We start from the raw sequence: 25,510 nt of genomic DNA on the forward strand, positions 1-25,510 counted from the left end.
TGCAAGTGGAGCCAAAGACCAGAGGGAAATTACAATTTTGGATATTAACAAATGTATTTTAAGGCTTTTTACCTTTTACAATGTATAAATTTTTCACATGCTTAACTCAGAGTATAACAGCAGTTTTTTTCCTTTCTTTTTCTTGTGTATACATCCGTCTAATGTTGAGAAACAAAACAAAAGCAAACCATACCCATTACAGACTTGTGTCCAGAGAACAAAAATTAACATATTTGTCTAAAAACAAAACAAAACAAAAAACATCTATTGATTACCCTGATACAGGATTTTTACATATAAAAGCAACTGATAGTACAGTTCAAATTAAAATTCACAGTATTTTTTTTTTATGATGCTAGAAGACACAAACTGCATTCATTAAAAAGCAAACACATATGGTCCACAGCCATGAAAATAATGTGATGCAGTTTAGAAAACAAAAACAGAACACATTTAAAGGGAAACTGTGTATGTGTGTGTGTGTTTTGGGAGAGGGCTTTACTTCAGACAAAATAATCAAGTTTCTGAAAAAAAAAAAAGTTTTTTTTTTGTGTGTGTGTTTAAAGTGTAATGCATCTTAGGCTTCAGAGCAAAATGGAAAAGAAAATGTTGAGAAATGCCCTCAAGTCTGTCCAGGGTTGACATGGAGGTATCGATCAGTGAAGCCTTGTTCCCATCACTGCACTCACCGTCTCAGTTAAAGGAACAAAGTCCCTCCAATAGTTTAAAGATCTAAATGAAACAACTGAAAACGTCCGTAGCTCCTTTAATATGGTGACATCCTGAAGCCAGCAAGATACTCTTCCTGTTTGTCTCTCCTGCAAAACACTTCCCTTTGTTGATTTTTTTTTTTGTTCTCTTCCATGCAGATGGGTTGTGGGTGATGGATGTTGAAATGTTTTCAAGTCCTGAGTTCCACAGAGCAGCAGTTGAGATGTTTAAGCTCCAGGCTTTGTGTTCATACAAGTATATATATTAATATTTCTCATCTCAATCATGTTGAAACAATTGAAACAAGTGAATGCTCTAATAACTGTATTGAGGAGAGTTGCGGCAAGAAGGGGGAAAAAAAATCAATGCCTTTAAAAAGAACCCTCTAACCTTTAAAACACTTTATTTCCGGTAAAAATAGAGTAATATAGTCCTGATGGAAAAGCACCGTATCAAGAGTGGGTTGATGTCATTCCTGGTCAACTTTTTCTTGTTAGAAATGGTGTAGATGTACCTGCAACAAGAGACAACTGAGCTCAGCTACACTCTGAAACAGCTGCGTTTTTATTTTTTTTAAATGCATGCAGTCATTTTCACGGATGTGGTCGCCACTCACATTGTCACTGTTTGAAGCCTTGGGAGATGTGGGAGTCACCGTTGGCTTGGCTGTAGCCGTTTCCTACGAGAAATAGAATCAACACGTGAGTGCTTGAGCTTCGCGGCAGATGTCGCGGCAGGACAGACTGTTTGAGGGCGCAGCGAGTGCGATACCTTTGAAACCGTTGAGGTGGTGGTAAGCGGGTGGATCAGGCGGCGGGGTATTGCTGGATGGCTGCAGACGGTCACTTCTGCCCGCGTCGTCCTCTAATTTTCGGTATTTCTCCAGAGGGTAGCCTTTGTCCTGCTTGGTGCCCCTAACGTTGTAGTATCCTCTCTTGTGGCTCTTCCTCTCCTCCTCGCCGCCTCTGTTCCTGTGAGAGGACGCCGAGTCGAGCTGCTCGCTGTCACGCTGCTTCTTCTTCTTCTTCTTTTTCTTCTTTCTCGACTCGGTGGCCCGATCAGAATCGACGCCAGAGCTCCTAGAGGACAAACCCCGAAAAGATTAGACAGGATAAAAAGCAACAGGCTTTGTCATCAAGATAAGAACATAAAATAATGGGCTTTCCCCCCTTTTTCTAGTTAAATAAACCTGTGTTGAAAAGAGGAGGAGGGTGGGGTGGCAAAAAGTTGGCTGCCCACAAGAAAGCTGGCTTCAGCACCTCACCCATGGAAAGCAATGGACAGAAACTGGGCTCAACTTTGTTTGTATTTCTCTTCACCAACTGAAATGATGTTCCATGACAGTTCCAAAGCCCATGATGAGGACTTCTGATAAAATGACTTCAGAAATGAAATCACAATGAGCAGACAGAATGATGCAATGTTAGGGCTACTGCGTGTCTTCTGGCAAGAATGAGGTAAATTGGAGATGGACTTTACGGAATTCTGGAAGTTCACACGGCAGTGATTCATTCATTCATTCATTCATTCATCTTCTATACCCACTGATTCCAATTCAGGGTCACGGGGGTCTGCTGGAGCCTATCCCAGCTGTCTTAGGGCGAGGCAGGGTGACACCCTGGACAAGTCACCAGGTCATCGCAGGGCCACACGGCAGTGATATTCTTTGCAAAAAACAGGTTTTCCATCTACTGACTCACTGTATGATAGCAAAAGTGGGATTCCCAGAAGAGAATGACTCACCAGCTGTCACGGTGTCTGTCTTTATCCTTTGACTTCTTTTTCTTCTTGCTCTTTTTGTGTTTTTTCGAGCGATGGCTCTCCGGACTAGCATATTTTTCCCTATACCTGTAATCCTCCCCATTTGCAATGGGTCCAGACGCGGAGGGCCGATCCCGAGAGGGCGAGTCCTTTGCTGCTGTGGACGTTTCTGTTGCCAGAGCTGAAGAGGACGCGACACAGTCCCTGTCTCTGCCGTTGCTCTTGTCCTTCGCGGCCAGGGAATCTCGTCTCTCCTCCTTCCGCTTCCAGTGATCGTGAGCTTCATCCTCGTAGTCGTAACAGTGGCCCCTCCGATCCCGGCCCCAGTCGTCCCTGGAGCGGTGGTAGTGTGAATGGTGGGACCGCTCGTGGTGACGGTCCCTGTGAGTGTGCTGCGAAGTCCTCTCCCGGCGGCGCTCCGAGTCCCAGTCCCTGTGTGAGTGAGCGTGTGGGGAACGGTCTCTGTACGAGCGGTGGTAGTGTTGATCTCGATAGTCCCGCCGGTACCGATGACGCTCGGCGTCACCTTTGCGCTCCGGACTCCTGTTTCTGTCCCTGTAATGTCTCTGCTTGTCTCTGCTCCAGTCAGAGTGCGCTCTGTCTCGCTCCCGGTCTCGGAAACATTGTCCTTCATTCTTCCCGGCGCAGAACTTGGAATGGGGCGGCTCCTTGCTGCTGTCTGTACGTCCTTCTGTGGTTGCACACGCCCCGCTGCTCTGTGGTATGTCCTTTGCTTCATCTCCACCGCAGCTAGCATTCTGTGGAACACCAGAGGCGCCGTTTCTGCTTTGGGAACAATCCAGCAGGGTGGACAAGGTCACGGTGACGCTGCCGTGGTGGCCAGAGGAGGACGTTTCTCCACATGGGTTGGAAGGGACAGGTGTGACGGTGGCTGAGGGTGAACTGCTAGCAGCGGAGGACGATGCAGGCTGAGTTTCAGACACAGTTTTAGCCCTCGTGTCTGAAGCAGATGGTTGTTGACTTTGGTCAGCAGCAGCAGCAGGATGGAGCTCTTCATCAGCACTGGCCTGGGATGAAAGGTTTGCCTCTTTGCTGCAAAAAACAATGAGGAGGACAGTTTTAAGTTGGTTCGTTCAAATGCAAACGCGTCAACACCAATGCACCAAAGCTGTTATCTCACCTTGTTTGTATTTGGTCTTTCGGTAGTCCATTTGCAGTAACAGTGGCTGCAGAGGTTGTATTGCCATTGCTGCTGATGGAGATCTGAAGGGGTGTGGGGGGGGGGAAAGGTGAATGATTAAATAACTCACAAAGCTATGGAAAACTAGGAAAGGGGAACAGTGCAAATTGCAAAAACATGTAAATCACCTTGTCAGATGTGTCGTGTCCGTTCACTTTGTCGTGTCCACAATGTCCGTTCTGAGTGGGTTTTGTGACGCCGTACGTTTGCCCATTGAGCCCGTTGCCATTGTGGTGCACTCCTGATCCCCCGTTTGTGGCATGAGGTGACTTTTCCGAGACTTCTTTCATCTTGACGCGTCCGTTAAGATGCATCTTGGCTGAGCTGCCATTGTCCAAGGCGCCACCGTTCTCCTGGTCCGACTCCTCTGAGGATTCTTGGCTGTACGGTACCAAGAACGATGCACCGTTCCCTCCGGAGTGGCAGTCCCCGTTACTGCTAGACTGGCCGTTGGTGTGGTTGAGCTGACGTGGGACAAAGTGAATATCGGAGCGGCCGCCATCTGAGGTAGACTGTGAGGAGGTTAAAGAAGTGGAGGACGAGGTGGAAGAGGAGGAGGAAGAGGAGGAGGAGGAGCTGGCAGAGGACAGCTGGCTGTACGGTGAAGGAAAAGAGGATGGACGGCTCTGTTTGCCGTGTCCAATGAAGAATGAAAGCTTCTGGCGTCTGTCGTGATCTGGGATCATTGTGGGCCGGCTGATTGAGTGGGAAGCGGTTGACGAAGACGGGGCCATACTACTGTGGGAAGGTTTTCCTGCAGCACTGCTGCTGGTGCTGGGTTTGGAATTTGTGGGATAGTCTCTCACAGATCCATTCCCGTTAACGTGGAGTGCACTCTGGAAAAGAAAGGATGGGGACAGATTAGAGGAGCTTCGCAAAACAACGGGTCTAGAGCCCGATGACATTCTGAAAATGTGTCTTTGGTACCTTGGTCATATGTGGTGGCAGCTGGGGACCAATAAAGCCAGAGTTGTTATGGTGCACACCGGTGTTCATGCGCGGGATGACCACCGGCCGTGGAGACGACTGACCAGGGATGCCCGGATTATGGCTGATGTGGCTGTACTCTCCCGTTTTCTTCACATCACTGGACCTAATAATGCAAGTGAACAACAGTCAAAATAAATAATTATCTTAATAACATATATATGCGATCTGTTTAGGCTTTGTGTGACAAAACATTTGGCAAATTGGACGCAGCCTCCCTGTCCTAGATTGCTGCCTCCCACAGAGACACTCGGAGAGACATGACGAGTAAAACAAGGTGGTTGAGGGAAAGAAAGATGCTTAGGGGCTTTAAAATGATGTCTTTTCAAGAAATTAAGAGTTGCTCCATTTTAAATACATCAGACACAAATAGATAGATATTATAAATAGATAGACAGGCAGACAGACACACACATGTGTGTATATGCAGTGCTTGCATAGTAACCCCATCACAGTCCACTTCACCATCACAACGTTCAGCAAGCTTATCATATACTGCATGTTTTCTCAATATCGTGGAGGCGGACAGTCAACGTACAACACAGTTGTAATGCTGTAATAAACATTGCACACATAGGAACATTTCTCTGATACAATTGCAATTACATACAATTTTTTTTTTTTTTTAATTAACTAACTACATTATACAAACTCCCCCTGCAGACTGTACTTACTTTATGTAGAAGAGCACATAGGCCTGCTGGTTGAGAACAGTCCTGATGTCACTGACGGACACGGAGGAATCGTTCATCTGATACCACTGCCCATTGCTTCCCTGTAAAACAGAACATGGTTTGATTATTATATGTGGGTTTCACAATGTAAAAATCAGTAGTTTGTGGCAATGCCAATTACCTTGATGTAGCAGAAGTAATGTCCAGCATGACAGCTGAATCCAGAGTGGACCAGCACAGCGTACAATCCATAAACCAGGGACTCCCCTTGGGACTGAGACATAAAGGGCTGCATGTCCAAGTACTCTGGATATTTTACATCCTGTTGACCAAAATAAACAGATTCATTTTACATTCAAATCGCAGGTGCGGTCTCTTTATCTAAGCAATTGTTTGTGCAAGTTGTAGTACCTTTGTGATTTTGCCACCACTGAAGTTTGCAAATCGTTTGAGGGAAAGAGTCAGCACATTGCAACTACGATGAACTGTAAATCTCTTTGAGGCCGTCACCATTCTTTTGCACCTGCAAAAACATATCATTAGCTTGAAAACCATTGAACAAAAACACATACTTGGATTTTTTTTGTGTTCTCTCTAATAACTCTCTATGTTTAAAAACACTTACTTGGTGCATTTGTAGGCATTTTCACCATCCAGTTGTTCTGGCTTGACAAACTGCTCCAGGGCCTTTGAGACACTGAGAGCCGTCTGCATGAAGAGAAACATAGTTATCATAGATTCCTTTCAATCATTTAGACAAAATTCTCACGCACTTGCAGTTTAACACTGAGAATGTTAGTCCCATGACAAGAAGATTACCTTGATTTCCAATGGAATATCCAGAAAAGGATCAAATGTATCGGAGACTGCTTTGCAGTTTAAACATTTGACTGAAAAAGATAAATTCATATAATTATCATTATTTAACATTTTCAGATAAGTCAATTCAGTTACAACAAAAGAGAAACTGACCTTGCAAATACAATAAAAAAAAAAAAAAAAATAAAAGAAGAAATGAATAAAGTACAAATGACTTACCTCTTGATCGTAGATACCCGCCAAATACTTGATGAATGAATGTGGTTGCCTGCGTTTGCCTGTCCAATCTATCAGAAGGACAAACAGAAAGGTGGAAAAAATTGTTGTGAGAACATTTTTGGTGGATACGTGTATTTTTTTAATTATTTTTTTTAATGGCGTTAAAAATATTTCACATATTCAAATAACACATTTCAGGTTTCATAACTTATATAAGTATCATGAGTTGTGAAAGAAATAGTTACTTTGTTGCAGGTAAACAGGACTTTTGCATAGCATCTACAGTGTACCGCAAGAACTCATGAGCATCCTCCTGGCTTCCATAGCGGAAGTGCTTTGCAATTCCTGAGAAGAGAAAGAATAAATAAATACAAAGACTGAATAATTAAAAGTGAATCAACCAGTCATGTTTGAGTATCTGAAGACATTTCAATTTAATTATTTGCAAAATATAGAGTTAAACTAACAAAACTGAATTTCCCTCCAAAATTATAAAGTAAAAAAAATAGGCACAGCGCCTCCTGTCAGTCATTACCAGTCATCGCTGTAAAAGTAAGCCATAACTGCAATTTGTTAAATACTTACTTTTGAGTTCATTAAGCACACCGATGGGCTTGATGACATTCCCAGAGTTGGCAAACACCTGAATGATGTGATTTTGCATGGTACACATCATGCAGAACCCTGGCTCGAAACCTGCAGCAGGAATAGGTGGGGAAAAACCAAAACATTAATGAGCATAAAGTTAATCACAATCAATGTCTGCTTGTACCATTTAAAAAATTAATGACAGAGATTTGTGAGATCATTACTATAAAAATCTTTAGTAAAATAAGACAAAACTAAACACTTACAACTTTTGGAGTGCTCCCGCGTCAACATGTAGTTGGCAAAGGGAGGGGTATAGGTGAGACACTGCAGCGCTGAGTTAAGGAAGCAAGTGTTTCCCATATTCTGCAGGCCAGCACCAATTCGATGGACCTGGTTCCACTTCAAGTTGAGACGCTCTGGAGGAAAGAGGACCCTTTGGGGCGAGTCAATCCCATCGCCACTGCCGTTCACTGGACACACAGTGTCAGCATTAGGGTTAGATTCAGTTCATTTGCTTTAATGCTAAAGTCTCCATGACAAAACAAGCATACACAAGGCTAATACACACATTTGAACAGACCTTGATCTTTGGGTCGGTCCATAGAGGTGGGCGTGCTGTTGTAGACCACAGCCCCAGGTGATGGCCCGACACAACCCCCTTGAGCCTTTAGCCTGGGAGAATCACCAGGCATGGCGGGACCCACTGCCCAGCTGCTGGAACAGCTGCCGTCCATGCCCACGTCTCCACTGCTGAAGGGAGATCGCTTCAACTGGACTGACTCGTGGTCAGAGTTTTCTGAAGATCTGTCAACTATGGTCATTGTTCATTGCTGTGTCATGGGCAGAGAGACAGAAATATTCATCACAATCATAAAGTTAAAAAAAAAAAAAGAAAAAAAAAAGCATTGTTTTAATCATTGCTGCATACTCATAAATCACTCAAACAATAACACACCACCTTAGTTCAACACAAGGTAAAATTGCATTATAGTCAAGCAAACACCTGATCTTCTGTCACGAAGTTGAATAAGTACACATTGTACATACACAAATATATATATATAATGTGTACGTGTGTGTTCGAACGCATACACAAATATGTCACAGCTTATCTTTGTATCGTTTGTTTTCAGCAGCTTATCAGTTGTTGTGTCGAGTGCAGTCGAACACATCGCTCTACTTTATTATAATAAATGACCGATTAAATAAAACCGCAAGCCTATGAGTGAATTAAAATTAAATCACAGACATGTGACATACGGGCTCAAGAATGATAACATTCGAAAAGCTTTAAATCAAAACCAACCAAACATGCATCTTGCCTCCAGCTAACCCTGGGCATTTGATAAAGTTTCCCGTCCAAAATAATCATTAAGAAACCGTGGCACATACGTGCTAAGTCCCTTCTTTTAGGAAGACAAATACATATATACAAGTATCTCAATAAATGAATATTTAATTTGGTTGTATTTAGAGTCGCAGTGGAAAATCTGCAAAGTAAAAGGGGGGATAAAAAAAGTGTCCAGAGGAAATGTCCCAGTCGGAAGCGCGTTAACAGCTGCTGCTCCCTCCCTCCCACCACCAGCAGCAGCAGCTCCTGCACACTGACTCACGCTGGCTAACAAGCGGCTGCTAGGCCTTTAACACGCAGTGTCGCTCAAGCTCATCGCCATTCAAGTTACAAGGCGTCTCCGGTGTCGGACTCGGAGAAGCAAGTGAAACCGCAGCCGGTGCGCAGACTGGAGCGGAGTGAAATAGCGGGCAGATAATTAGTCAAAGCAACACCACCACGACGACAGGGGGGGAAAGGAGTGAAGCCAAATGTTGGTGGCGCTCGTGCGGCTACCTCAAATGCTAATGCTACCAGTTAGCTTCGCACGACGGAAACTGGGGAGACGTAACAATTCACCGTCAATGTGAGAGGGAACTTTTGGAGTGTACGCTGGTGAAACGACCTCAAGGCCGACTCCGTTAGCGCGACTATCGAGGCGTTTTGCCCGCAAGACGGGACCGATTCGGTACCGGCGGCTGTGCGCGTAACTGCGCTGTTGTATCCGACATGACAGAGAACCGGTGTAAGGCTACTACAACACAATTCTGCCGTCCAGGAAGACCGAGATACCGCCGCTCCATAATCCACATTCTATTTGACAGTAATAGCGACATCACACTCACCTGGATCCTATTATGAATACGTTACTAGCGGTTTTAAGTTCATTCCTTATTTCCAGTGGGTGTCCGGCGGTGAACAATGACGTAGCTAATTGCCCCACGGGTACATCCGGGTACCTCCGATAAGACGCCGTCTCTGATTGGCTAATTCGGAGGCTTTTCTCTGAGAAACGTGTTTCGGGAAGATCCGTCGCATGAAAATAACTTTGACCTAGGTGTACAAAATGTACAATCAACTTTGCGTACGCTCTGCGTCCCTGCAAGTATATATATATTTTTCTTTCACGGATATCGGTGCACCACTTTGACTTGAATGAGAAGAACGTTGCAAAAACATTTTTGGGAACAGAAACCAAACACATTACTGACCTTTTATCTACTTTAAACCTGAAGTTTGCAGAGCATTCTTTCACATATGTAAAGGACTCTTGTAGTCATTAAAATGTCCAAATTCTGCTTCCGAATGCATCAATTATTATTGCATCTACTCAATAACCCAAAATCAGAACAATACCATCAAGTCCAGTTTTTTTGCTCATGTTTTAAAAGCAATTACGTGTAAAAACTTCACATTTTAAATAATAATTTGTCACATGTTTGAGAAATACCAAAAGACAGTGCCTTTGGGTTTTATTGACCAGCAAAATTATTATAAATACCTACAAGCACATTCAAGTGCGCAACACACAACAAAAAAAACAGCTGAATGAACTCTCTCTCTCGCTCTCTCTCACACTTGGTGCGACCGGATACACACACGCTTCCAAGATAGATTGAGTTTCAAAAATCATTTAAACTTTTAAGGCCTCAGGTCTTGTCCAACTCGGAGCAATTAACAGTGACTTGTGTGCTCTGAAGCTGACTTATGCGCCTCCTCAGCTGCACGATTTCTTCCTCTTGTTCTTCAATTCTTCTCTGCAAACCATGGATCACCTGCAAAAGAAAAGCTTCATCAGAATTGGTGGAGGTCCACAATTTTGAAATTTACGACACACACCAGAGAGTGCCCTCTGGTGATATGAGCGCGATATAAAATGTATTTGTAAATGTTAACTACATACAATGTCCTTGCAGTAGAAGAGGTCGCTCTGCAAAAGCTGACTGGCGGTTGGCCGAATGCTTGGCTCTGGACTGGTCAGCTTCATGATGTATTTGGTGAGGATCGGCCACCTCTGGCAGAACGAGTCTGGGATATTTCCCTCTCGGAGGTCCTCCAGGGTACGGGCCCGCTCCATCTCCGTTCCAAACGGTTGAAATAACTCTAAAGCCAGCACCCCGATGCTGTACATGTCGGACTGGGAGATCAACAGAAGCAAAGTTGTTGTTTATATAAAAATGTATAATAAAGACATAGGCATGCATAGGATGCATGAAGACGGTTTCTGTGAGCCCCAATTAATTAGCATCAGTATTATACTGACAGACTACTTACCTTTGAGTCATAATGGGACCCTTTCAGTTGTTCTGGTGCAGCATAGACAAGTGTGCCAACCCCTGTGGTATGTGTGGAATCTGAAAAAAAAAAAATACAGAGCGTCTTGGTCAATGGCTCCACCTACTGGTCAAGTTGAAAAGGATTCAGTAGCGTTTGAAACAAGAGCTGAAGAATTCTTTTTGCATTGTTACCACAACTGGGCGAGTTGGCGCTTTTTTGCGCATCCATTATTATATTGCTGCAGGCCAAACCAAAGTCCCCAATCCGAACATGGCAGTCAAGACCGTGGAGGAAAATGTTTCTTGGCTGTGGAATTGAACATAGGTATTGCATTAATTTTCAAAAAAACTGCAGGGTGTCATGATGCACAAGCAGGTGATGCATCAAAAATGTCTAAACCTGTACTTAACATCTAGTAAATGCAGAACCACTAAATGCATTCCCTATATTTAACTTGACATGCTGAGAAGTAATTCAACTTCTGCATATCAATTTCCTATGTTTCAGTGCTGAAGCGCACGACCGCATCAGCCACAAGGTTTCGATAATAGTTCCTATGATACCAATTCGAAGCAGACCAGGAAGAACACAAAACGAAACAACAAATACACAAACATTCAAGCAGGCCTGTGCTTGTGGGGGGGGGGGGGGGGCAGTGGGGTGAGGAGGTGTCATCAGTACCCGTTACTGGCCCCAGCACGCACACGAGTTACCAGCTGCTACAGAGCGATTGGACGGCAAACTAACAAAACTCGCTGACAAACCTTCATGGTGAAACCACACCAACTGAAGAAAGCCGAAAGAGGAAGTCGCACTTCAAACGGAAAGAAATGAAAAAAAAAAAAAAATCATCAACTGCATTTTGATTTTAGCACCTCAGTGAGTAGAATTAAATGACTAACGCTGAAAAACTCAGGTCCAGAAACCTGAATAACCAGCTCTTAACCACCAACTACCTGGAGGAAAACTAAATACAGGCAGCACTGAGAGAGCAGCGCCTTTCCGTAACAGCGGAGAGTGAGGAGCCCTGGCTCAGGAGCAGTGGCAACACTCCTTCTCATCACCATGATGTCTGAACGGAAGCTCTGGACCAAGACACGTACAGGGCGTGTCGAAGGAGCTCGGTGACAACTCCAACATCCAAGCACAGGCCAGAGAAGCCAGGAGAAGACGGGAAGACGGTAGATACAAAACTACTTTTTGGATTTGAAACTTATTTACGAGGCAGCGGTTCGCTGGCCGAGTCACCGCGTGCCAGTTATTCCAATGCCAAAAGTTTAACGAAAACTCAAGAAAAAGCTTCTTAGTTGTTTAAAATTGCAACATTTTTTGATTTTCACAGCCTTCCCAGTTTGCCTTGTCTCGTCTTGCAATGATGACACGCCTGTCGCCTCAGGGGCATTGTTCCCCTCCCCTTCATGTGGCTGCCTCCAACAGAGAAGTTAACAGTGTACTGAGCCTGCTGTCGGCAAGGGCAGACCCTGATACCAGGTCAGTAAAGACACGGACATGGACATGAACATGACCACGCGTACACACTCATACCTACAGTGTCAAGTGACAAGAATACAAGAAACAACTCTGGTTAGCAAAGAGTCCGCCCATCAACACTGGTGTTCGATAAGGATCTGCAAAACAAACAAATAAGCAGCTGGAGGAATGGGCCGTCTGATCTGGCTGAGCAAGTTCTGATATTAATGGTAGCGACTTCCTGCACAACTGCAAAAATTGGTTTCTTGTCTGCCCCACTTGCAGGAACCAACACGGTCAAACCACCCTGCACTTGTTGATAATCGGCTGGCCGCGAGTCCTGACTCATAACACTGGTTCCAAGTTTCACAACGGCAGGGCGAGCGCTGAGGGGCAGGCGGAGCGCCGTCTCCGACTGCACTGCGAGCACGGCACCGATGTCAACGCAGAGGTGAGACGCCGTTGGTCGGGCGTGTCGGCGAAGCTCCGAGTAAAACTCTCAAGAAAATTCTTCAACGCGGTGAATAACAAAAGCACTGCCCCCCCCAGATGGAAGGAGGGACCGCACTCCACCTCTGCGTGCGCTACACGGCCCAGGCTGCAGTGCACATCCTGGCCAGCCACGGCGCCGACGTCAACGCCATCAACAGCAGCGGGATGACACCGCTGCACATGGCCGCCGGGACACTGTGTAAAGACTTGATAGTCAGCCTGATCCAGGAGGGGGCCGACATCAACACGGTTGGTGTTCGTTCCTGATATTGAGCTTGGAACTGGAGCACGGCACTGACTAACCAACTCACTAACAGAGCAGAACTGAGACATCTGAGGTTTATTGATGCCATGCTCAGCAAATCCTTGTAAACATTAAGTGTCCAGCTAAGAGTGTAAAATGACGACATACAAGCACAATTTTACTCCCATCAATAATCATGAATCACTCAGCAGTTCTTTTTTTTTAAATTAGTAAATAAATAAATATTTTGGTTTTTATGCATCGGCATAAACTGTTCTTTATTTTGTTAGACGAGACACTGTTAAAGACTATGTTGGGTGTATTTAATTAGGAAAAAAATCGTTCCCACGACGCAACTTCTGCTCTCTGTGCCAGTTTAGAGCTACGTATCCAACACGAGGTTATGAATCTTCCTTTGCATCTCTCCTTGGCTGTATATTAAACTAAATCTCTCACTTTTCAAGGCAGTGAAGGACTCCAAGAACACTCCTCTACACCTCGCTGTGGTGGCAGCGGCTATGAACATCTCCAAATCTCCGGAGCGCAGCAGCGGCTGCGTTGCCGAGCTGCTGGAACGCGGGGCCGACGTCGACGCCGTGAACAAAGCCGGACTGACGCCCTTGCATGAGGTGTGCCGCATGGGCGCCAACGAAGTGGCGGACCTGCTGCTGGAACACGGCGCCGACGTCAACAGGCTGAGTGCAGCCGGCGAGAGCTGCCTGTTCCTGCTCCTGAACCACAGGCCCAAAGTGAGCGACGGCCCCCTGCTGGGCAAACTGTGCAGTCTGAGCTTCCCACTGAGGCTGCGCGACCACAAGGGCCGTCTGCCCTCCACCTGGACGCAGGCGGGCTTTTCTAAACAGAGAGAGCGGCTACGGCAGCTCGTTGGGCAGCCGAGGAGGCTGCAGGACATTTGCAAGTGTTTTGTTTACCTCAAACACAACCGCAGAGGGAGAGAGGAGCTGAGGGCCATCCTGCCGCCCAGGGTTTATGACTTTGTATTCAACTACTGGGAGGATCTGCACATTTCCTCCGAAGGAGGAGCTGAGTGGAGCTTTGATAGTAACTTGTTTGATAATGTGCCGCTGTAACTCCTGGTTCACTGCTATTGGTGTGAAATGTGTTGACGCAGCTCACCTTCAGGTCTCTGTGCATGATTCCCCTGGAATGTATGTAGTCCACACCTTCCAGAATCCTCCTCAGCAGGACGAGCGTGTGTTCGACATCAACGCACGCATAGGGACCTGACAAGAGAAGAATATTTCAAATACATTCATTTTATTATATGAGAAGAGAGAAGTCTTCATTAAAAAGATTGTGTGGTATCTTCCTTGGCTGTGTGCTTACATCTTGAGGCGGGCTCTGTCCTGGGCTTGGTGTTCCTCTCAGATATCCAGTCTTTCAGCGAGAGCTCACACAGCTGCATCTGAATGTAGAGCATGAGGTGGAACTGCACCTGTGGAAATAACCAACGACCAAATTACGGATGAAAACAACTGCAGGCATGTTTAAGGAAAGGTTTAAAGGTTCTATATTTTACCCGTGTTCAGCTTTCTGTTCTTCATCCAAGGCTACAGTGAAGCAGCCTTGAACGACTAATTATCAAAAAACTAAGCATCCTCAGCCTGGTGGCCTGACAATTACATTTCCAAAGAAGAGTCGAGGATATTTATCCTGTTTACAACCTCCTGGCAAAAACTGATGAGTACCCCTTCTGACATCACTAAGGGCTGATTTCTACAACTGTATCTTGTAGCACAAACTTCATTTTAGGGACTTCACTGACAGACAGATATCATTAGATTTTAATAAGAAAAACTGGTCAAGCGGATACCTCTTTGGGGGTATTTGTTGTGCAAATGTCAGACCAATGCTGACACTCCCCGTTGACCTGGGAGTTGTTGTTGTTCAGCTCAGCGCTGCCCCTGCTGGACAGCTCCTCTACCAGCAGGGAGCTGTCGCAGCCTTTCGCAGGGCACTTTGAGGTTTTCACCAGATCCTGCTGTCCCAGGAACACACAAGGCACGTAGTTCTTTGGGATGTGGCGCATGTTCTTGGGACAGACCACCGGGCCCGTCTCCTGAGGCAGGGATATGGCGTCGACGGCCTGCATCTCTGTTGCGGGTAGGACCAGGGCACTGTGGGTCGATTCTGCGGGCGCCTGGCTGAGGCTTTGGAAAACTATGGAGGGGCTGGAGCTGCCGCTGTCATCCAGACTCTCATCAGAACTGCAATTTAAAAGGCAACATGAAATATAGTAACGTATTCCAATTCATTAACAGGAATGATCTACGTACTCCAATCTTTGCTCCCTCCAATAAACCTCACAAATCTCCTCTTCTGTCTGCTAGCAAATGGCAACAGGCATTGCGAGTTAAATGTGCTGAATTAGGTATTTAGTATTGTTTATGCAAAAGGCTAAACTTAAAATCAGAATGGAGCCATTTTGGTGATTAAATCATATATACATGTTATAAATAAACTGTAATTAAAAAATGATATTTTTCCAAATAGAATGAAGGCAGTTTGAGTTTTACAAAAAATTCAAACATTTCATTTCATTTGAATCACTTGCCGAAGCACTCACAAAGTAATGCTGCAAATTAATGAGCATATTTTGCATAGTTTGCATTCTTAATTTATCAATCAAAACCATCCCTTTAACACTAAGGCATTTATACCAAGCAGAAATTTTGTATACTGCAACGCCCCCACTTGACACCTGCATAATACACCGAAGAGGAGATGTAAAGGTTGCAAAAAATAAAATAAAATAAAATAAAACAAATAAACAAAACAAACCTATCCAAACAGTTTTGCCATCTTAAATTTATGAAAAATCATGTTAATAATCCAACAAGGGATTTAAAATAAATGTATATTCTTGAAAAAAAGACAATTAAAATATTTATTTATTAGATATTTATTCGCTAAATTTATTTCTATTTATTATATTTTTTATTAAAATGAAAATAGACTTAAGATTAGTTAACGCTGAGCCTTACCTGTCATGAACAACATGTGATTCCAGTGCAGGCAAAACAGATTCAGGATCTAAAACGGAGGAGTTGTACATGAGGCCGGTCACATGACAACACGGTTTGTGTCACAGTTAAGCAGCTTTGTAAATACTCACGATCTGCAGGCTGAACGTGTTCCAACCACGCAGTGTGATAGCCCACCACATTTATATGCTGCAGGCTGGACAACACTTTGACTTCTCTCAGCACCTGGAGCACAACAATGAACAAGATCAGCCCGTTCTTATGTGTCCGCTTCTGAAGGAAGTTTGTGCCACGCAGGCAGCTCACCTTCATGCAATCGTCCTTTGACACTTTTCTGATGAGGATTTTCTTCACGGCGTAATACTGTCCGTCCAGCTTGTTTATGACCTACCAGTCGACGCCAAAGAGAAAGCATGACTGTCCTGATCAAGGATGTGGTTGAAACAAATGAAATGTAGACAAACGAGGTAAAAACCTTAAAAACTTTTCCATAGGATCCTTTGCCGAGCCTGCACATTTCTTCAAATTCACTGAGGTATCGAGACGCCTGCGCTTGGAAAAGCCCCTCTTTTGGTCTGTATAACAAAGTGGGAAACTCTCATTCAAAGCATTTTGTCATTCTGTTTTGTTTTTTTCTTCAAAACAACTTGACAGGAAAAAATACTCAAGTCCACCCTACCTTAATGCAGAATTCTGTGCGTTCATGCCAAGACCCTGCAAAAAGACAATAGGAAGCTGAGTTTGGGGCTTCAAATGCTCCAACAGCATGTTCACACTTGATGTCACTTCTCTCTGATGTTGTGGAGAGAAATGAAGCTGCAGGGAAGGTGGTGACTTTCTATAGTTTGCTCTCCTAATGAAGCAGTCGAACAAACTGACGTAACTGAACGTAAAACAAAGTTATAACTAATTTAAGTTACAATTAATTTAAATAAATGTAATGTACCAGTAACAACATAAACATCATTGTCACAAATCAACAGAGTTAAGATAGCTCAGTTAAAGAAGCAATAATTGATAAGCGAGGACGTAAAAAAAAGAAAGAAAAAATACCCAATGAGAGCAGCTTTAGATCCAAATGCTCTAGACTGAGGACATCATTACATCGGACCCCTAAAGTTGAAACACAACATCTGCAGTGGTTTTTGACCTTTAGCTCCCTTTTATATTAGCATCCTACAAACTTTGTTTAATCCCTGTAACTGCTGTTTTCTGCCCTCAATTGGCATTACATTTGTCATCTGCGACCATGTGACTGCAAACAAGCCATTGATCACGAAATCAAGAAACATTCATACACACCTGTGGATACAGCGAGGAGCTGGCAGCATGAAGCAGCTCCGTAAAGGCTCGATTGTGCTGTAGTCTGACCGTGCTGAACTCATCGCTTACGGCCAACGGTGACAGGAGGTTCATGGCGGCTAAACGCTGGCCAATGACTGTCAGAAAGGAAGGAAGCAAGATTGTTTTCTGACCGACTAAAAGGTTGACAAAGCAAAATGATCTAGGATCTAGGAGAATGGACATACAGCTTTAAGTCACTATTAATAAGAGTTTCTGACTGCGTACCTTTGAAGAGCATGCGTGAGCGGGCTGGGTTGCTCTCATAGACGAAGCACAGGTGCTCCAGCAGGGAGCCCAGGAGAAGGTGGTTGGGGATTGCAGAGGCAAACTCCTGGATGGAGAGGTGGCTTCTACCGGCCATGAACAACTCACGGCTGTCATCTGTATCTGACGCTGAACAAATGGCAAGAGTACATTCAAGATTAAAATAATAATAATAATAATGATATATTTTTTTAAAAAACAGCGCAGAAAAATGACTTCATTGCAACTTTGTCTTCCTGAGGCAGCGCAGGAGTTCCAAAAGTGAAAGTGCTTCCAAACTCCCATATTAACTCAACTATCAGAACAATATTTGTTGTCTTACCTTCCTCAATAACTTTTGCTATTATTTCAGCGATATTTTTCTCTTTCAGGTCCATCGTTCTGTATCAGACGCTCCGCTGGTGTATCAAGCACTATGCTTTAGTCATGATCATTCTGTTAATACTTTAAAAAAAACTGAGCGCATCTTGAAAATACAGGAGGGGGTGTGCCAAAACTAACGCTTATCTGCCTGCTCCAGCACAGACAGGCCCCTCCACCTTCAGCGTGCTCCGTAAACACTGTGCCAGATTGGGGTGGGAGGAACTAGGATGGGTGATTGGGGCATGTCTTGACTTGCCTGCCCCTATTCAGATGACGTCACTATAGTTCTCCACGCTTATTAGCCATCTGCAGTTAGGAAGAGCCAGCATGGTTGCACATTATTATTTATTTTATGCAGTGTGGCATTAAATGGGGATTTCTAATTTTAGAGAAAGATTCCAAATACGGGGCCCAGGTATTGCAATGATTATTTAACAGTTTGCTGAACAGTAATTTCAAGACACAGCATAAATAAATAACAAATGCATACTGCGTGAAAGTCCATGAGTATGCGGGATTTATTTAGATTATTCTATTTTTAAGCATGAACCTGCTGTATCAAGTTGCCGAAGTGCCCCCATGAGCCCGCGATAGGGGTTGTGCTGCTACAGCAAACACGCAGTATAAATGAATAACATCCGGCAAGACATTCATATGTGGTGTGTTTCTAGGTTTTTCAAGAACCTTCTACATGTAAAACAGTCCTGTTAAAAATCTACAATTTTCTCAACTAAACAAACGGGCAACTTGAGAGGTCATCTTCCCCCTCAGGAATAACGTCATTCCTCAAGTCACATAGCGAGTAAAACGCTTTAAATATTGGGTGTTTGTTTGTTTGTTTGTTTGTTTATGTTTGTAAATGAAAAAAAGGAAAACATTTTGAAGCCTATACTTTGTTTTCGCAAATTCGGATTATGTTAAGAGTTGTGAGTATGTGAGTGAAACACACACACAGCGTTCAAGCAATAACTCGTACAGACAACAAAACAAGTAATTAAGAATGGTGGCGCTTAACTAGAAGACAAATAAATCGAGCTTTTAGAGCCTGGTGGGCAGCTGTGGACGGGGGCACATGTTTTGACACAAACTGTAATTTTAAACGCCACTGGTTTCCTCACACGCAGTGACCAGGTCCATAGTCGCAATATGACATTTTTGCTTTCGACGTATTGCGTAACAAAACTAACCCAACTAGACAGGGAGCTAACGTCAGAACAGGCGACAGCAGTAGGCCCGCTAAGGGAACGCTGCTTACTGTCAAACTGAACTTCGTCGTCCTCATCACTCGCCAGACTGAGCAGGCTAACGTCCCGTCTGCTGAAGGGTCGGTGGGCCACAAGGCTTCCGCCGGTGCTACCAGAAGATTCCAAAGGCAGCACGAGCCCGTTGCTGGTTGTCGAGCTGTGCATTTTTACGTCAACCGAGCAGCGCAGTTCCTTTCCAATATAGGCGAAATTTCCACCTCTAAGCCATTCTCGAGAGACTACCCAAAACAGCCAAAGTGCCCGTCAGCTGAACGCCGTCAAGTTCAGGTTCCCATTGCCGTTCAATCAGTAACTTTCAGCCAGTGGCATATGGTCAAGTCATGTCTGTCGTCGGCCATGATTTTACAGCGGTGATTGCCGCCGAGGAACCGTCTGACAATACAGCGTCCTCGCCGAAAACAGAACGACTGATTATTTTGTGCGAACGGTCCGAGTAAAAATAAATAAATATTCTACTTTCATATGTATCAACTTCGTTGATTTGTGGCACGATCTAAATAACAGCGGGTGACTTTACATAAAGGCTTCGCTCACGTTTTCTTAGAAAGAGTTAAGTTGTACACGTTCCCTCGCTTGGGATAATGGCGAAGACCCAGCAGATGATGAAACGTTACAACGACAAAAATAAATCACGCTAACTTCGATAACCATTTTTGATGCTTTTGTATTTTACATAATTTTGTATCACGACCTATAACAACGTTTTATGAATAAATATAATTACTATTATTTTAAATAGTCGGGCTGCGCACATTTACGCATGGGTGACGTTCGGGAACACGCTGCGCAATCGCGCGGCTTTCCTTCGATTTGTGTTGTCAACACGTTCAGGAGAATGGTTGCTGCACATTTCACCTGTCACGCTTTTAAACAATCTTCATCATGTTAATGATGGCGATCAGTTTGTGGTTGTATCACCTGTGTCCGCTGCCCATTTGTCATTAACCCGCGGTGCTCTAAGTTGGCGAAGATGTCTGATGCCTGGTAAGTTAGCTAACAAAGTGTTGCTTTGTTGCATTTGACAGCAGAATTGGTCAATGGTAAAATTACATTGAGATAGAAACGATCTGAGATAAATAATAATAATAATAATAATAATAATGATTAAAAAAAAAAAAACACATCTGACTTAAATCACAAGGAATTGCTCGGGTTTTCGATTTCAATACAGATCAGAGAGCATATGGAATAGTTTGTAAATAATTTGTAAACGTGTAGTGAATTAGTTATTTTCCAAAGTTGTAGGTCAGTCCCCTGAGTGCGTCATTGTCACCAAATGATTTTTCTCTTCTTCTAAACAGCTCTGAACCTGCAGGAGCCATCAAGGCCATTGACAAGCACTCAGTGCATCAAATCTGTTCAGGACAGGTGGTGCTGACCCTGGCCACTGCTGTCAAAGAGTTGGTGGAAAACAGTATTGATGCAGGTGCCACCAACATTGGTAAGTACTGATGCATCTTATGTAAGGATTGGGCATGTTACATTGCGTTTGGTTTCAAATTCAGTGTGACATTGCTGCACGTTTCAGATGTCAGGCTAAAGGAGTCTGGGGCGGAACTGGTGGAGGTGTCTGACAATGGCAAAGGAGTCGAAGAAGCCAACTTTGAAGGACTGAGTAAGTGTTTTTCTTTTTTTTTTAAGAATTACGTAGATCAAATTTACCTCATGCGACATGAAACAAAATTGCTTGTCTACTCGACAGCATTAAAGCATCACACATCAAAACTAAGAGACTTTTCTGATCTCATCCACGTGGAAACCTTTGGCTTCAGAGGAGAAGCCCTCAGTTCTTTATGTGCTCTAAGGTGAGAACCTTCAACTGCAACACTAGCTAGATATATAACATAACATATTTTGTCACTGCAAAATGCTAATCTTTCCTGTGATTTCTGCCTCTCCAGCAATCTAAGTGTGGTAACATGCCATGAGTCCAGCCAAGTGGGGACCAAGCTGGTGTTTGACCACAAGGGTCACCTTGCACAGCGGTCACCTCATCCTCGGCAGCAAGGCTCCACTGTGAGCCTGCAGCAGCTCTTCTACACTCTGCCTGTGCGACACAAGGAGTTCCAGCGCAATATTAAGAAGGTTATACACACACAGTGTCACTACATTGTTTTTGTTTTTTTCTGTTTTTCTATAGTAACTAGTCTTCACACAAAGCAGCTTCAGCTTGTTTCATTGGTTGGTAGACATTTGCTACCAGGTTGTCTTTCATTTCAAACTGTATTTCTCTAAAATTTTTATCTTCTAAAGTAAGTGTAAACATGGACAAAGCAAGCCAGATATAGACACATATCACCACATTTCAATCTATGAGTTTCAGACACTTGTAAATTCATCCACAAATTTATTGATAAATACATCTTCTTTTGTATTCTATCCACTTATATAGTACAAATAATGACTCTGTGTACTTCTTCATTGATTTTTTTCTATAGGAGTATGCCAAAATGATCCATGTGCTGCAGTCCTACTGTATCATCTCTACAGGAGTGCGCATCACCTGCTCCAATCAATGTGGTCAGGCGAAACGCAACACGGTCCTCAGCACAAGTGGCAGCCAGAGTATGAGAGACAATATAGGAGCCATATTTGGACCAAAACAGGTTGAAGGATTAATATTCCATTTTCTTTCAGTAATAGTGTTGACTGAAGTGAACTGCAGTGATGGCTTGTGTTGACAGTTAAAGATTAAAGAATACATTATTCCATCGTAGAGTCATGAAGGGGACAATAATGTTCCCAATCCTCCTGGGAGCTGATAGCATTCAAGCTGAAAAGAACAATGCAAATGATCTTTTTCTTAAAAAAAAAAAAAAAAGCTTCATATTTTGTTTTGCTTCACACTGAAGTCCCAGTTTCTATTGTTTGCCGTGCAGCTCCAGAATCTTCTGCCTTTGCATCAAGTGCCTCCAACAGAGAACATCATTGAAGAATACGGGTTCAAAGACACTGATCTACCCAAACAGCTTTTTACGTGAGTGGCACCTCAACATGCAAGCCTCTAGGCCAAAATCACTGCTGTTTTCTGATACTCTGTTCTCTCCTGGCAGCATCACGGGATTTGTGTCGCGAGGGGATCATGGCGTCGGGAGAAGTGCCACAGACAGGCAGTTTTTCTTCATTAACAATCGTCCATGCGATCCCCTCAAGGTAAACCACATTTGACACAAAAACATTTGTGAACAACTCAGAAATCTTCTATTCTTTCCAACTGACAGGTGACCAAACTTGTGAACGAAGTGTATCACATGTACAACAGGCACCAGTATCCATTTGTTGCCTTGAACATAGCTGTCGCCTCCGGTAAGCCAAGTTGTCTAAGTTGAATTAAAAGAAAGTCGGTGTCATTTTTGTGCACTGAGTGAGCGTTGCCGTGCTGCTTCATTCAGAGTGTGTGGATGTGAACGTCACCCCGGACAAACGGCAGATTTTCCTTCAGGAGGAGAAACTCCTGCTGGCTACTCTGAAGAGCTCGCTGATCAACTTGTACGAAGCTGGAGTCAATAAGATCAGCATGAATTATTTGCGGTTACCCACTTCTAGTAAGGAATGACCAAAGTCACATTCCACCTCATTTTGTTAACGCTGTGCATATTGTAAAATTATTGCGTCCTTACTAATTTAGTGTGTTCATCTTTGTATAGATGCATCAGCAGCTGAAGTCTGCCTCCATGAATCTTCTAATGACAGCGTTTTGCAAGCAGAAGCACAGGCTGCACCAGAAACCCCGAGCCCAAAGTCGTCGCTTAACCTGTCCGGCCTGAAAGCTGCTTTTTCAAGCCATCACTCCTCGAACTCCAGCAACAAGTCCAAAGCAGCCGACAGCAGCCCGATGCAGAAAACACTGCAGTCTTTTTTCAAGGGCTCTGAAAAACCTTCTTACTTTGCCCCCACTTTAAAATCCCCTCAAAAAATGGCATTAAACCCAGCAAAATGTTCTCCAGCGGGAAAATCAGTGCTGGATGGGTTCAGGTACGGAACACCATGCAGTGACACGGACTCTGATCGGGAAAGCGCCAAGCCAAGTTGCGACGTTGCTGTTGAAGTGCCAGATGTTCAGATGTGGTGCACGGAGACCAGTTCTCCTGAGGCAATCACAGACGCTCCCACCGTGAAAGAGGAACCGTTGAATCTGACAGACAGAAACTTTCCCACTGCTCTAGAAGATGCAGAGTTACAGACTGAGCCCTGCGCTTTCAAGGAGGAATGCACCAGAAGCCCCGATGCCAAGAGGGCCAGGACAGAGGAACCTGGTTCTCCCACTGAGGACAAACGCAGTGTGATAGCAGACGATTCAGAGGAGCCCTCCTTAAGACTGGATGCTCCAGTCTGCGTGCAGAAGAGGGCCGTGCCACTCCTGTTCTCCGTCAAAGAGCTGGTGGGTCGGATGAAGAGGTTAAAGGACCAGCAGGCACAGCGAAGCGGAGATGACGAGCACTACCGACGCTTCAAGGCCAAGATAAACCCGGGAGAAAACCAGAGTGCAGAAGAGGAGCTGAAGAAGGAGATCAGGTAGGGTCTCTTACCTCGATGTACCTTGTGACGAATCTACCATCTGATGGAATATATGTACAGCAACATATGCTTTGTCCTCTCATCCTGCCTAGTAAGGAGATGTTCAAAGACATGGAGATCATCGGTCAGTTCAACCTGGGATTTATCATCGCCAAATTCAATGCGGACATCTTCATAGTCGACCAGCACGCCACCGACGAGAAATATAACTTTGAGATGCTGCAGCAGCACACGGTGCTCCAGGGACAGAGACTCATCATGTGAGGATCTAAATTAGCACGGCACTGCTTCCTGTCCTGCATGTCCTAAGAATATCCTCTGCCGGGCTATTTATCCATCCATATGTTCTGCCTTTGTGTTTCTGCAGCCCCCAGAAGCTTCACCTCACCGCCATCAACGAAAGCATCCTCATGGAAAACATTGACATTTTCCGAAAGAACGGCTTTGAGTTTGTTGTTGACGAGGATGGTACGAGTCTTCAAGTCCCCATGGCTTCGGCTGGGTACAGTGCAGTATTGTTCCCAAGCCTAAAATTCAATCAATGAATTCAACCAATCATGTTTTTGTTTTGCAGCTCAGGTGATGGAAAGAGTGAAGCTGGTGTCTCTGCCTACAAGTAAGAACTGGACGTTTGGCCCCGCTGATATTGAGGAGCTGATCTTCATGCTGACCGACAGCCCCGGGGTCATGTGTCGACCTTCCCGCGTCAGACAGATGTTTGCCTCCCGCGCCTGCCGGAAATCTGTGGGTTCACAAGTTTGGGAAATGATTTGCTTTGGTGCTTTAGACATGAAAAGTCCCCCCCCCGACACACACACACACACACATACAAACTGTACATACATCCATGTTTTCCCTAACCTGTAGAGGTATTAATGGGTTAATGTTCCTTTTGTGACATCACAAAGGGCTGATTTGTTTTAATTGGCTGGTGCGTATCCACAGGTGATGATCGGCACTGCCCTGAGTGTCAGCGAGATGAGGAAGCTCCTGGTCCACATGGGGGAGATTGAGCACCCATGGAACTGTCCCCACGGCAGGCCCACCATGAGGCACCTTGTCAACCTGGACATCATCTCCAAAGACTGATTGAAAGACTAGGTGAAGAGTTACACTGGACTCCAGATGAAAGTCTTGAACTTATTCTGCTGTCAACTCGAATACACCTACACATATTCACATTCTTTTAATATGAACAGTGCATAGTCTTGTAACATAATTGATGCCTCTTAATACTGTATTTGTTCAACTGTGTTCCTTTTTCAGTACTTTGCTTTTACAGTTATAGACCAAGTTAAATTCGATATTTTACACCACTTTTATGTTTTTCTTATATTTGTGTATGTTCAATTAAATTTTAATTAAAAAAAAACAAAACAAAAAAAAAACATCAAGTTACTCATGCATTTAAAAGTTGAAATGTACCTGTACCTGAACTTCCCAGTGTCATGATGTGAAACAAACGCTTGATTTCATTTATTTATATTTATAATTAAGTTTTGCCGCAGATTTCATTGCAGCTAATTGGGGATCGAGGTTGTTTGCTACACAGGTTGCAACGGTTAGTGCTTGTTGCCATGGAGATCCCCGTTGCATGTGTAAACAAAAGTCGCCTGCCGTCTCTGAATGTGGAGTGCGCGTATACTTAAACAGTTATGGTAAACCTGTTCCCAGAAGTTTGGGGCCACCCGATGAGAGAGGGTGATGACGTCTGCAAAAATGAACCTCGTTAACATCGGGTTTTCGCACTAAAGCTTTTCAAAATAAAGCTCCCTGTTGTCAGTTTTGGGTTGAAAGCTCTGTTTTTGATATGGATTTTAGGGCTCACCTTTGTTGGGACACCACAGGGTGAGTCCAGCTACCGACAAGTAGATGGCATCCAAAGTGTTGTATTTAGTAAAATTCTTTCTTTCAAGTCTTGCATACAGTTTTTATCTATTAATAATGTGCAATAGTAGATGGAATGAACGAAACA

General features: G+C 44.1%; 4 protein-coding genes across 7 annotated transcripts; 2 read left to right on the top strand and 2 right to left on the bottom strand.

The window, feature by feature from the left end:
- Window positions 1–29: 29 nt before the first annotated feature.
- On the bottom strand, window positions 30–9,286 carry usp42 (ubiquitin specific peptidase 42). Of its 2 annotated transcripts, none has more exons than XM_076034630.1 (18): window positions 9,139–9,286; window positions 7,544–7,793; window positions 7,227–7,433; window positions 6,958–7,068; window positions 6,618–6,717; window positions 6,373–6,440; window positions 6,154–6,224; window positions 5,960–6,042; window positions 5,746–5,857; window positions 5,516–5,656; window positions 5,335–5,435; window positions 4,601–4,766; window positions 3,802–4,509; window positions 3,614–3,696; window positions 2,455–3,525; window positions 1,483–1,790; window positions 1,328–1,390; window positions 30–1,225 (listed from the first exon to the last, which is right to left on the bottom strand). In XM_076034630.1, the coding sequence occupies exons 2-17, from the start codon at window positions 7,782–7,784 to the stop codon at window positions 1,332–1,334; spliced, it is 3,630 nt and encodes a 1,209-aa protein (XP_075890745.1). In that variant the 5' UTR covers window positions 7,785–7,793; window positions 9,139–9,286; the 3' UTR covers window positions 30–1,225; window positions 1,328–1,331. The 2 variants fall into 2 exon arrangements, with proteins under 2 accessions (XP_075890745.1, XP_075890746.1); XM_076034631.1 differs by lacking the exon at window positions 9,139–9,286 and adding an exon at window positions 8,810–9,121.
- Window positions 9,287–9,731: 445 nt separating this feature from the next.
- On the bottom strand, window positions 9,732–19,337 carry eif2ak1 (eukaryotic translation initiation factor 2-alpha kinase 1). 2 transcript variants are annotated; one of them, XM_076034638.1, is made up of 15 exons: window positions 19,008–19,337; window positions 17,351–17,518; window positions 17,084–17,220; window positions 16,461–16,495; window positions 16,257–16,356; window positions 16,088–16,168; window positions 15,913–16,006; window positions 15,782–15,830; window positions 14,611–15,004; window positions 14,124–14,232; window positions 13,914–14,020; window positions 10,762–10,876; window positions 10,568–10,647; window positions 10,197–10,430; window positions 9,732–10,068 (listed from the first exon to the last, which is right to left on the bottom strand). In XM_076034638.1, exons 1-15 carry the CDS (start codon window positions 19,159–19,161, stop codon window positions 9,943–9,945), a joined length of 1,983 nt encoding a protein of 660 aa, XP_075890753.1. In that variant the 5' UTR covers window positions 19,162–19,337; the 3' UTR covers window positions 9,732–9,942. The 2 variants fall into 2 exon arrangements, with proteins under 2 accessions (XP_075890753.1, XP_075890754.1); XM_076034639.1 differs by lacking the exon at window positions 19,008–19,337 and adding an exon at window positions 17,712–18,016.
- On the top strand, window positions 10,871–14,101 carry LOC142893770 (ankyrin repeat domain-containing protein 61-like). Its single transcript, XM_076034646.1, has 5 exons — window positions 10,871–11,751; window positions 11,913–12,061; window positions 12,326–12,491; window positions 12,590–12,781; window positions 13,241–14,101. The coding sequence occupies exons 2-5, from the start codon at window positions 11,943–11,945 to the stop codon at window positions 13,865–13,867; spliced, it is 1,104 nt and encodes a 367-aa protein (XP_075890761.1). The 5' UTR covers window positions 10,871–11,751; window positions 11,913–11,942; the 3' UTR covers window positions 13,868–14,101.
- A 183-nt stretch (window positions 19,338–19,520) lies between the features above and the next one.
- pms2 (PMS1 homolog 2, mismatch repair system component) lies at window positions 19,521–25,501 on the top strand. 2 transcript variants are annotated; one of them, XM_076034634.1, is made up of 15 exons: window positions 19,521–20,001; window positions 20,319–20,458; window positions 20,546–20,632; window positions 20,720–20,822; window positions 20,919–21,102; window positions 21,456–21,623; window positions 21,897–21,994; window positions 22,071–22,170; window positions 22,239–22,323; window positions 22,410–22,562; window positions 22,665–23,532; window positions 23,628–23,795; window positions 23,903–24,003; window positions 24,110–24,279; window positions 24,481–25,207. In XM_076034634.1, exons 1-15 carry the CDS (start codon window positions 19,988–19,990, stop codon window positions 24,622–24,624), a joined length of 2,583 nt encoding a protein of 860 aa, XP_075890749.1. In that variant the 5' UTR covers window positions 19,521–19,987; the 3' UTR covers window positions 24,625–25,207. The 2 variants fall into 2 exon arrangements, with proteins under 2 accessions (XP_075890749.1, XP_075890747.1); XM_076034632.1 differs by having other exon boundaries at window positions 20,546–20,822; window positions 24,481–25,501.
- The last annotated feature ends 9 nt before the right edge of the window (window positions 25,502–25,510 follow it).

The sequence above is a fragment of the Nelusetta ayraudi genome, unplaced genomic scaffold (genome assembly GCF_046127955.1).
Source record: "Nelusetta ayraudi isolate G7.1 ecotype Tasmania unplaced genomic scaffold, CSIRO-AGI_Nayr_v1 ptg000042l, whole genome shotgun sequence".
Classification (NCBI taxonomy): Eukaryota; Metazoa; Chordata; class Actinopteri; order Tetraodontiformes; family Monacanthidae; genus Nelusetta; species Nelusetta ayraudi.

What these genes read in the sequence shown, in the direction of transcription:
- usp42 (XM_076034630.1), bottom strand. Translation starts at nt 7,784, where the DNA reads ATGACCATAGTTGACAGATCTTCAGAAAACTCTGACCACGAGTCAGTC. An exon ending in GCGGGAGCACTCCAAAAGTT is followed by an intron (nt 7,069 to 7,226) that starts GTAAGTGTTTAG and finishes TTCCTGCTGCAG; the next exon opens with GTTTCGAGCCAGGGTTCTGC. An exon ending in GACACGACACATCTGACAAG is followed by an intron (nt 3,697 to 3,801) that starts GTGATTTACATG and finishes ACACCCCTTCAG; the next exon opens with ATCTCCATCAGCAGCAATGG.
- LOC142893770 (XM_076034646.1), top strand. Translation starts at nt 11,943, where the DNA reads ATGATGACACGCCTGTCGCCTCAGGGGCATTGTTCCCCTCCCCTTCAT. An exon ending in GCACCGATGTCAACGCAGAG is followed by an intron (nt 12,492 to 12,589) that starts GTGAGACGCCGT and finishes TGCCCCCCCCAG; the next exon opens with ATGGAAGGAGGGACCGCACT. An exon ending in AGGGGGCCGACATCAACACG is followed by an intron (nt 12,782 to 13,240) that starts GTTGGTGTTCGT and finishes TCACTTTTCAAG; the next exon opens with GCAGTGAAGGACTCCAAGAA.
- eif2ak1 (XM_076034638.1), bottom strand. Translation starts at nt 19,161, where the DNA reads ATGCACAGCTCGACAACCAGCAACGGGCTCGTGCTGCCTTTGGAATCT. An exon ending in TCATGCACAGAGACCTGAAG is followed by an intron (nt 10,877 to 13,913) that starts GTGAGCTGCGTC and finishes TCAATTCCACAG; the next exon opens with CCAAGAAACATTTTCCTCCA. An exon ending in CGCCAACTCGCCCAGTTGTG is followed by an intron (nt 10,648 to 10,761) that starts GTAACAATGCAA and finishes TTTTTTTTTCAG; the next exon opens with ATTCCACACATACCACAGGG.
- pms2 (XM_076034632.1), top strand. An exon ending in TGCAGGTGCCACCAACATTG is followed by an intron (nt 20,459 to 20,545) that starts GTAAGTACTGAT and finishes TGCACGTTTCAG; the next exon opens with ATGTCAGGCTAAAGGAGTCT. An exon ending in GAGCTGAAGAAGGAGATCAG is followed by an intron (nt 23,533 to 23,627) that starts GTAGGGTCTCTT and finishes CATCCTGCCTAG; the next exon opens with TAAGGAGATGTTCAAAGACA.